Raw genomic sequence first — 10,733 nt, 5'->3', positions numbered from 1 at the left:
CCGTTTCTCGAAAGTGCCTGGCCCGATAAGTATTTTTTAATTGTTTTTTCGCCGATTACACACTGATACTACCTTGCTCAATATTGATGATACATTCCTTGTTTATTATTAATGATACTTTACCCCAATAATTTTCGTTTCTCTTTGTTTTTTGTTTTCGTTCTGCTATATCTTTCTTATTTTCTCTATTCTACTTAGTTACTTTTCTTATCAATTTAGTTCCTTTAAAGGGGCACAGTATTAGTTTTAATAGAGGTGCCCCTCTACTCTCCTCCCCCTATTTGAATTGTATTTTTTTTTTGTATTTCTGAATTGAATTTGAATTGTATTTTTGAGCTGCGTATTATTCTGTCTTGATACTATATTAGTAGTACATTTTGCGCTTATGTAATCGCAAGAGTAGATAGTATAAATATAAAATGTCAAATGTCAGATTACAGACATGGTACTTGGCCGATGTTTTCATAGAATTATAAGATTGGAAAGTTTAATATTCAAAGCTAACAAAAATTGACTTCTCTTAAGAAACATTTATCACCAAAGACACTTATCGGGCCCGGTAAGTTATCGTCTCCCTCGCAGCCGTTTTTAGTGTCGTCACGCAACGCTCCTGGGGAGGAGCGTTGCGTGACGACACTAATAACGGCTGCGAGGGAGACTAGGTAAGTTACCGTGACTTTCGAGAAACGGGCCCCAGATCTTTGAACAAATTCTTCCATTTAGTACCACCGGAAATATATGGAGACACTGAGGAGAATATACTTGTTGATATGCGGTTCAGCTCACCTCCCATTGCTTTTCCCATTCTTTCTTCTTTTTGGCTGCTTCTTCTTCAGCTATTTCTTGCTCGCGTTGCCGCTTTCTGCAAATTAAAGGACAACCACTGTCGCTATGCGTGTGAAACGATGATGAAGACTACATGGAAACGCCTGCAATTCTTTGTCATGTCGGAAGAGAGACATTGTCACCTATTTTTATAGCCTCCCACGCAGTCGTTTTTAGGGGACTCGTATTACCTCCTCCCCGAGTCCCCTAAAAACGACTGCGTGGGAGGCTACTATTTTTAGTGTCACTTTGAATACCCAAAAAACATATATGCGTGCATGGGATGTAAACGTCAAAATAATGGTTCAGTTTTGTTAACAACAACCTTAACACTGGACAGAAACTGTTTTCATTCATATTTGGCTGCGGATGGCTAGGATGGAAGTGGATTGTAACTTGAAAAAGTTGGCCAGTTTTTTCAAGTTCCTCTTGTGTATATTGAAAAAATGGCTTATATGTTATTCTTGCGCGGAGAGATCATTTCACATTTTCCTCCGGGAGCTCTAACAGCAATTTCATGTTAAAGAAGAGGATCTTACTCAAATATTTGAGAGCAGTTTTGACCAATATACAGCAAAATCTTTGTGACAGTGTCCCTTCAAAGGCTTTGAGAAACACAACACTACAGCCAACAGTGCCGCTGAGCAGTACCGAGCTGTGTTGCAAGACAAGTTGTACGAAACGTACGCAGACCGCAAACTGTGGTTATTTTTCTATAAAGATAGAAAAAGGAAAGTCCCCCGAGTCGCCATATCCCTCTATAAGCTGAGTAAGCAAGAAATGTCGAAACGGTGATGCCGTATTGGAAACCCTCTCCTCGCACTGTTGTTGTTAGAATTTTGATAAGTTGAATGTCACCGGCCTATTTCATAAAAAAGACAAACAAACAAACAAACTAACAAACACAAAACGTGGCAAAAAAACAACAATACAAATGTGTGTGCTTACCTCTGTTCTGCGTCTTTCTCTTCTTGCGCTCGTCTCTTCAGTTCATAATCAGCAAAAAGTTTAACAGTCGTGTTATGGACTAGTTTTGACAGCTACGTAAACAACAAGAAAACAAATGCAACAAAGATTAAATCTCTCGAAACGTTTATCATTGTTATTCTTATCTTTGGGGATTTGTAGGGAGTCATATGAGAACTTAACGTTTGTAATAAATTTGTTGGCCATTGCTCACCGAAGAAGATTTGTTTTTATGATGAATTTTCCTGAAGTAATTTGGTTGGAGAGCAAAATAATTAGAAGTGTGCTAAAAGGCGTGAGTGGTTTTACGGACTGGAGTTTCTTTGGTTGGAGAGCAAAATTATTAGAAGTGTGCTAAAAGGCCCGTGTGGTTTTACAGACCAGAGTTTCTTCAGAAAACTCGAATCAAAGTCACCAATTTTATACGTAACAATCTAACTGCAATTTCTCTATATTTTTGTTTACCTTTTCCGAGTCCTCTTCCTCTTCTATTTTGTCTTTCCCTTCTTTCTTAGCTTGTTTTTTCTTTTCTTTAAGCTGAAAAAGTCATTTTCAAGTAAACCGGGTGTTGGAACAACACAGATGTTTGGGGGTTGGGATTATTTTTCGAGTTGACATTATAATTATTGTTATTATTAACCAATACGAACTCGAAGCAAATGCATGCAACTTGTGCCAATCACAAGAAAGCAAGTGGGAGAAAGTCATGATTGGTTTTGGTTAAATCGTCTCTCATCAGTCAAAAAAGTGGCGTAAATTTTGCAAACCAATCACAGAGGGCTGTTAGTTAGAAAACTTTAACAGGTTATTATGTCTCCCTCCTGTATATATATGTGTCACTTATGTTTATTCTTTCACTGCATTTGATAATGATGACATGAGGTCGTCGAAACGTCATGAAACGTCTTTTTCGTTAATTTTCCTTTTAAAATGTTCCTTAAATAAAGTTATTGTGTTGTATTGTATTGTAGAAGGTAGTATTAAAGCAAAACCAAAGTGAACACAAAATTACTTTTGAAACTCAATTGAAAACTGCTCTAAATTAATACTTAACTTACATTAAATAGAAGAAAGATCCTCACAGTTATTTATGCAACCTAAGCAGTTGTTAAAAGAAAGCCTGAAAAAGAGTCAGGCTTGAACAGGATTGAAAAGAAAGCCTGTATTTTTTCAGGCTTTCTTGCTTAGCTTAACTGCTTAGGTTACATAAATAACTGCGAGGATCTTTCTTCTATTTAATCTTTCCCCCGAAGTTCTCAAACTCATTAATAACTCACAAAGAGAAAACAAAGGAAATCACTACCGTGAAGGAAGTTTGGAAATGTGATCTTAATTATCATAAAATTTTGGTGAACTTTTGCTTCGAATTATCAATAGTTTGAGAAGCTATATCAAACACTCGAAAGAGTGTTTCCTCAGATTTGTAAACACCTCGAAGTTGGTTAAAAAAACTCAGCTGCGCCTCGTTTTTCCAACCTACTTCTCGGTGTTTGGAAATCGGAGGAAACACTCTTCCTCGTGTTTGATCTATTACTTCAAATATATGTTTCACATATTCATATTCACTTATTAAATAACTTACAGTTGCCTTGACCATTGCTCGAGCTTCTTCTAAGATTTCATGGACCTTCTTTACTTTGTCTTGATCTTGAAGCAATACATGGGCATTACTAACAGCTAAAACAGCAGGAAAGAAATTAGAGAAAGAAAATGGACCAAATACTTTTCATGCTCCTGAAAAATTCTTTATGAATCATATTGACCATGCTAGGATCTGGCTGATCTGGGGGCACATTCCATTTAGCCAAAAATTTTGGTTGGAAATCTCAGAAACTTTTTGCGTCAAATGTAAAAGGATTTTTGCCATTCATTTGAAACCTGCAATCTCATTGGTAGATCAAAATTCTTATATGGCGGTGCAAGAAGACAACAAAAAGAAAACAAAAATTTTGTGCAAAGGAACGGCAAATTCCATTCCATTTGGTTTGAATGGAAAAAGTGGAGTACTGCCAAAGATTTCCATATTTTGTTCCGTGCATTCCTTTTGCATTTCAACCAGCTAAACCAAAATTCTTGGCTAAGTGGAAAGCATCTCTGGGTATGGCCTCTGATTATTTAATAATTATTATGAACAATTGAAGGATTTTGTGAATAAACCACCGCCGACCGGTTAGCTCAGTTGATTGAGCATTGGACTACCGTTGGGAGGTCATGGGTTCAAACCCCGGCCGGACCAACACGCAGGGTCTTTAAACAACTGAGGAGAAAGTGCTGCATTTGTAATGACATCTGCAAATGGTTAGACTTTCTAGACTTCTCGGATAAGGACGATAAACTGTAGGCCCCGTCTTACAACACTTCAATGTTCATAACCCTGTGGGACGTTAAAGAACCCAGACACTAATCGCAAAGAGTAGGGCATGGAGTTCCCGGTGTGCTGGTCTGGTCTTTGTGCTATTTCATGATTTCATGGGTTGGGTGGGTAGGATAAGGTCGCTAATGGACATATGCTGATGTAAACCGCATTTAAATATATATATGAATAGAAAATGCGGTATATAAATGCATTACCATCACCATTATTTTATCACAATATGAATTTTTCCCTCAAAAATTGAAATTAATCCAAAATTTAATTACCTCAGTATTTCCTTGCGTAGTACACATAGTCCGTGCTGGTTTTTGGACATAAAATTCAAGGAGTATTCAAGCACTAAAAACTGAGTTTTCAAGGAGTATTCAAAGCAAGTTTACTTTGTCTTGCACTGTGTTTCAAAATGTTTTCATTGGTCAATAGCAACTTGAAAAAAGCTCACCTGGATATCACATATTAAATTTACTGATTTATTACCAAATCTGTAATAATTCACAAACAGTGATGCATAACAATTTCAATTTCAAGGAGTTTTCATTATTTTCAAGCACTTCTTCTTTTCAAGGGCTTTTCAAGTGCCCTTAAAATCTTAAATTGAATTCCAGGGCTTTTCAAGGACTTCATGGAGTAGCATGAACCCTGAGTACATAAACAGGCTGGAAAGCTGTCTCCAAATTTCAAAACTTTTCAGCTTGTTTGATAGCGCAAATCCCAAAGCTGTATTTTTTCTTCGGGTACTGGCAGTGTACTCACCTTCAAATGCCTTCTGAGCTCTATCTTTGTCGTCCGGATTCTTGTCAGGGTGAACGAGAAATGAAAGCTGCATTACACCGACAGGGAAGAAAAAGAGCAAACATTTTTTTTAATGAATAAATGACAACGTTCAGTGTCTCTCAAATGTTCACCACTCATTCTTTAAAAATAATTTATTTGTCTCTCTTTTTTGGATTGTTCTACATTTGTCTGCCATGTCTTATTATAGAGAAGGTTGGATTGTGCAAAATTTGCAAAAACATTAGAATGCTACCTCCTTTTCTCAGAGTTTTAAGGATTTTTCTTCCACTATCACCTGAGCTTTGCATGCACTATTTATGGGGGTTTCAAAAAGCTAGATGTTCACCCTCATACATTCACTGATCTAGTGGGACAAAATATTCCAAAACAGCATCGAAATAAACAGTACCATCTGTAAAAACCCCATTGCAACAACTCTAAATGCAGATATGTAGTTTAGCCATCTTTAGAAAATGCTCTTTGGGTATGCCATGCTCTCCTGCACCAGCCCCAATGATAGAGCATCTGCTTAGTAGGCCATGTGTAGTCAAGATTGACCCCCTGAAGTCTTTTGAGTTCAGTAGTTTGTTTACTTACCACGCACCTTGAAAGTATATCGCCTTATAAATATTTTGGAAATGAAAATGATGTTGCAGTATTAGAAGTACATACGGGTGTAGCTTGTGCAAAGTTACTTACCTTTCTGTACTGTTTTTTTATTTCTTCTTCTTTGACAGTAGGAGGAAGTTGAAGAACCTAAAAATGCAAATATGTACAATTACAAAAAAGTAGGTTTGGGAGTCTCAGAAAAAGTCATTAGCAATAAAGGAGGTTAAAAATATCCCCGGATGCTTTTTAGCTCTGTTAAAAGCTCAGCTTAAGGACGGTGCCTACTATTGTTACTGCGCATACGTTCTGCGTATCTCGAGATACTCGGGTTTCCTATGGGTGGTGCCTACTAATACAGGGATAATTTTGCGCAGTTTAAAACTATACGGAGAAATCAGAACTTAGCAAGTGCTTTTGGTATCTCAAAAGAAAATTGGGGGTAGCCATGCATTTTTCAGAGATAATTAAGCTTCAATTTAGGAAAAATATCCCATACATTCCTTTATATTTTGGCGCTTTTTAGAGATATTATTGCTTTATTATCTCTGAAAAATGCGTGGTTACCCCCAATTTTCTTTTTCGATTCCAAGAGGCCTTGCTAAGATCTGCTTTTCCCGCATAGTCATAAGCCGCACAAAAATACTTCGGTATTAGTAGGCACCGTCCTTAACCTGTTTGTGCTGTTCCCATTCATTCAATATTAAAATTATGAAATATACAATGTGCAAAATGGTTTGCAAAATAAGGCATTTGGTCCAACAGGGAATACTATGTGTTTGTCCATACTAACAAAGGTAGCCTGCTAACAGCCACTCTATTTTGTTTTGTGAGAGTGGTAAAGCTGCAACTTAAGGCTGGTGAGTGAGGTGAATGGGAGGCCTGGAGTGTGCTTGCAACTGTTGTGAAACAAACAAGATCACCTGCTTCCAGGCCCTCCCAAAGGAAAAAAAAAACACTTCTAACTCACACAGTTTTGATTGCGCTGCAGATTTTATTTGCAAAAGCTAAATCCCTATTTCATTATATTTAACTTAGTGTACAGTAGTGTTGTTCCATAATGAAGTAGACTTTGCTCCACATTTGCTTTCTTCAACACGGTGAATATTAAATAGGTGCTGGTTAGATACTGCTGGGGATAACCCTACTATACAAACACATTTCCTACCATCACTTTTTGTGATTGTCACAGCCTTTGTACAAGCTGACACAAAAAATCTACAGTTCAGGCAAAACCTGGCAAAGTTTGGAGCATTTTTTCAATGATTTTGGGCCAAAAAATTCAGTTGTACCCTTCTTGTGCAATTCCTTTAGTTATCATTTAACTTTTTCACTCCCAGGAGTGATCAATATGTAATTTTTCCTTACATTATCAATATATTGTTAGCCAGCCAGGTGAAGAGAATAAAGAAAATCATCAACTGTCAACTAAGTGATATTGTCCAATGTTGTACATAACTTACATCAAATTCTGTGAACTAACTTTACAACAAATATATGGCAGGTCAGTCAGGAAAATTAACATTCAGATCACCATATCTTGGAAACCCTTACTTAGAATTTTGAGGACAGAAAAAAGTTGAAAACTTAAAAACTGTACACTTTTGGATTTTAAAGCTGGTTAGTTGATGATTGTCAAGATGCTAATGCCACATTGATTTCTTAAAATTTGATTTATCATAGAAGATACCATTTGCTATTGAAGGTACATAAAAGGGCTACCTTTTCTGTCAAAAATGGTATATAAAAGGGTAAGGTGTGGACCTCAGGGTGAAGCCTTTGCATATAAAGTTTTGCTGAGCACCATCCTTCTCCCCCCTCCCCCCTCAGTTCCTCTCTGCATTCAATAAATTATTTACACATTAGTTTGTAAGTTCTGAGTGTTCATTTCTTTTTCTTACATGCGTTGTAAAACCAACACAGAGCATATATTTATTAAAATACACTTGACATTGGAGACGTTGTCCAGAGGAAAGATGAAAAGAAATGATAAAGAGTGAATTGGAAGGAATTGTAAATGATAAGAACCACCCAAATCTTATTTTAATATTACAAAGCCAAGTACTAGCTACGGCTATAGAGCGTATTCATGTGACGTCATAATTTTCTAAAATCCAAAACTAAAGAGCCTCCAAAGTTTTTATTCTCATCAGGTATAAGAGGCCGTATATTTATAAATGTTTACAATTTTACAGCTCCATAGTGTCCTTCATTTGGAAATCAGAGCAGTTTGAATTTCATGGTTATGGAGTTGCCTGACGAAGAGCTATGATCGAATTTGTGGAAAATATAAGCTTATCTCATTAATTTCAGCCTTTTAGAAGTTAGAACATTAGAGAAAGTGCTTATGTAAGTGGTTTTGGTGATCAGTACTGCTAATCAGTCGCTAGATAGCCAAAGTAAGTTCCAGATGTTAACACTATTTTGGCCGCCATATTGGTGGCGGATCCATACTGGGCTCTGTAAATTTCTGCAAAACATTTCGACGGATATCTGATCTTTGGGGAGACGTACAGGCCTAACATTTGGAGAATTGTCTCCTTTAGTCATCCTCTATAACATCACAACTTCCCAACTTTTTCCACTGGATGGTTTTCAATTTATTTTTTTACTGCGTAACAGTGCATACCCTCTATAACTAGAGATCAGTACTGGGCTCAGTAGCAATACCAAGGTTGAAAACCCAAAGGCACGCAAACTATTTTATGGTGCGGGCTGCAAGGTTCCGTTGTTTATGATAATTGAATAAAATATTGTATGTTTTTAACTAAGATCCAGCCATGTAAATCCATTGCATATTTATTTAAAGATGGGCAAATAAAGCTTATTATCTAAACAATCTAAACCCTAAAGGCTATCTTTGGCAGAGAATACTTCTCCTGACTTTGTCAGTGTGAACTTGTGGAACGTCCAGTCCTTGGAAGTGCAAGGATTGAAAAGCTACAAACTGTAAACTACCAGTTATTTTTATTGGGAATGCTAAACCACAACACTATTCTAACCTCATAAGGATTGAGATTGAAGTAAGTGGATCCAGGCCTTGTTAACCTCTCAATCTGCTGTGGTCCAGTCAAAACTGAATCTCTCTTCTCAATTTCTTTAACCTTGAGATAAAGGAGAAAAAAAGAAAACAGCATTTCTCTGTGATCATCATTGATCATTAATTCTGTATCCAGTATTAACAGGAATGTAGCTAATTAAGAGAAACCTCAGCAAGCTCATAATTTAGAAAAACACAGCGAGCTCTTAAACTGTACTACATGCATCTATTTGTGTTCTGTTGAAATTTCAGATGGCGATAAGATCTCTTCCAGATGGCAAAATTTGTTGGTAGCCAGCTCTTAGAGACACTCCTGTGTTACCAGGAGTTAAATTATGTTTGAAGTAGGGTTAACAGATAATTAAAGTACATGGATGTGTTTTTTTATAGTGAAGCCACGTCAAGGATTCTAACCGACAATAAAATAATATTTGAAGATGATTATTATTGCAATATTTAACATGGAGTTAATAGAAACATAAGACAAGAGTTATGATGAGAATAAGTATAACATATTTTTTTAAATACATTAAATGAACACTCATAGGATATATTTAGTATTAATTTTTTTCTGGTATTTTCTTAATATATATTGTAAATTAACATTAGTTTTATCAATTTTATGAGGTTTGTCAGTTGTTAATATTGTAAACTAAGCATTAATTAGCTTTTATTAATTTATTTATTTTATTAGAAGTGCAGTTTGTAAATTGGTCTAAAAATGCTTTATAATAAGGGGAATGAAAATAAAGTTTACTGTATTGTTAGTATTGAATACTGTACTATTTTAATCATTCCAATAATCCACTGTTCAAACAAAGAATACAAAATTCAACATGCGAATGTGCAGTTCCAGAAAATATCCATACTCTCCCATGGAAGGTTTCTTGTTTTGCACCCCCCTCCCCCCCAGTTTAGCTTCATACTTTGCTTCCAAAATTTTGGCTTTTAAGAACCCCCCTTCCCCTAGGAATTTCCATTGACCTTCGTTGGGGTGGGTATGGATTTTTTTCTAGAACTGCACAGTGAAAACAAGCCTGCAGACAAGAAATTGTAAACAAGGTTAAAGTCTCATCAGGCCTAATCTTATCACAAGGCTCAAGGGTAATCTGGAGTCTGCAAGTGTCACACAATTAATAAGTTCTTCCTTCATTTTGCTTTTTCATTTTTTTTTTCTTTTTTGCTGCCATCTAGAACCTAAATTAGCCAGGGAGCTAACAAGATAACCAAATGGTTCATTTGGCTTCCTTGCTTTACACATTATTCTAACTAATAATTAATTTAATTCGATATATCACCGCTAAAAGATTGTAAGAATCAACATGTAAATTGAAAAAAAAAAGCACAAATAAAGATTATTATTATTATTATTATTATTATTATTATTATTATTATTTATTATTATTATTATTATTATATATAAAACAATGCTAAAATTTGAGTTCATAATGACCCAAGTCCTGTGGAATGTGCCTGATGATCATAAGCCTTTGACCTAGGACCACAGGCATGTAGCTGATCACCACAAGATACCCTCTACTAGCCAATAGGGTGACATCTCACATTAGGATATAAAGTAGCTACTTATCAGCAAAATGCAAAATTGTGATGGTACTGCTCATACTGATATAAACTTATTGTACAGATAGCTGAGTGAAATTTTAAGAATTAAAGCTAAGAGATTCTTTGACTAATTCAACCAATTGTAGCTTTTGAATCTTGTTTCATAATTTAGATTTTAGCACGTTTTAACCAATAATCTCCCTTACAACTGCTTTTCGAATACAGGGTATATAATCGTAATTTCATAGCAACCGAAGTTCGTCGAGGGAATGCAAACTTAGTAAATTCCGCCCTTAATGGATCCCACAGAGAGCTATTAAATGCTCAATCAATTTCTTTTCATTCTCAAAGCAGTATTTCTACCAGCTATAAGGTTTAAAAAACGCATTGTCAGAAGTGAATTATTACAATTCAGTAAATAGAGAAAACTTATCGTCACCTCGGACATAAACCGCGAAAACAAATCGTCAACTTCATCATTTCCAGAGCTTGAAGCCGCCGCCATCTTGAATTTTGAAAGACTACCTCATAGCAAAAACACCGCAGGCTCAACTACCTAACGTTCAGAATAGAGAAGGGACTGGG

General features: G+C 36.0%; 1 protein-coding gene across 1 annotated transcript in view; it reads right to left on the bottom strand.

Moving 5' to 3' along the window:
* LOC146483699 (dnaJ homolog subfamily C member 8-like) overlaps positions 1–10,697 on the bottom strand; it is an 11,436-nt gene extending 739 nt beyond the window's left edge. Inside the window, exons 1-8 of the mRNA XM_085105843.1 lie at positions 10,588–10,697; positions 8,548–8,649; positions 5,639–5,695; positions 4,919–4,985; positions 3,374–3,468; positions 2,257–2,328; positions 1,774–1,865; positions 787–862 (exon numbers count right to left, since the gene is read on the bottom strand). Coding sequence (XP_084961969.1) covers positions 787–862; positions 1,774–1,865; positions 2,257–2,328; positions 3,374–3,468; positions 4,919–4,985; positions 5,639–5,695; positions 8,548–8,649; positions 10,588–10,653 — 627 coding nt within the window. The 5' untranslated portion in view covers positions 10,654–10,697. The remainder of the gene's footprint in view (positions 1–786; positions 863–1,773; positions 1,866–2,256; positions 2,329–3,373; positions 3,469–4,918; positions 4,986–5,638; positions 5,696–8,547; positions 8,650–10,587) is intronic.
* Positions 10,698–10,733: the final 36 nt, after the last annotated feature.

The sequence above is a fragment of the Pavona decussata genome, unplaced genomic scaffold (genome assembly GCF_977016875.1).
Source record: "Pavona decussata unplaced genomic scaffold, jaPavDecu1.1 SCAFFOLD_38, whole genome shotgun sequence".
Lineage (NCBI taxonomy): Eukaryota > Metazoa > Cnidaria > Anthozoa > Scleractinia > Agariciidae > Pavona > Pavona decussata.
The sequence above is the reverse complement of the archived record's forward strand: the minus strand, read 5'-3'. Positions and strand labels throughout refer to the sequence as shown.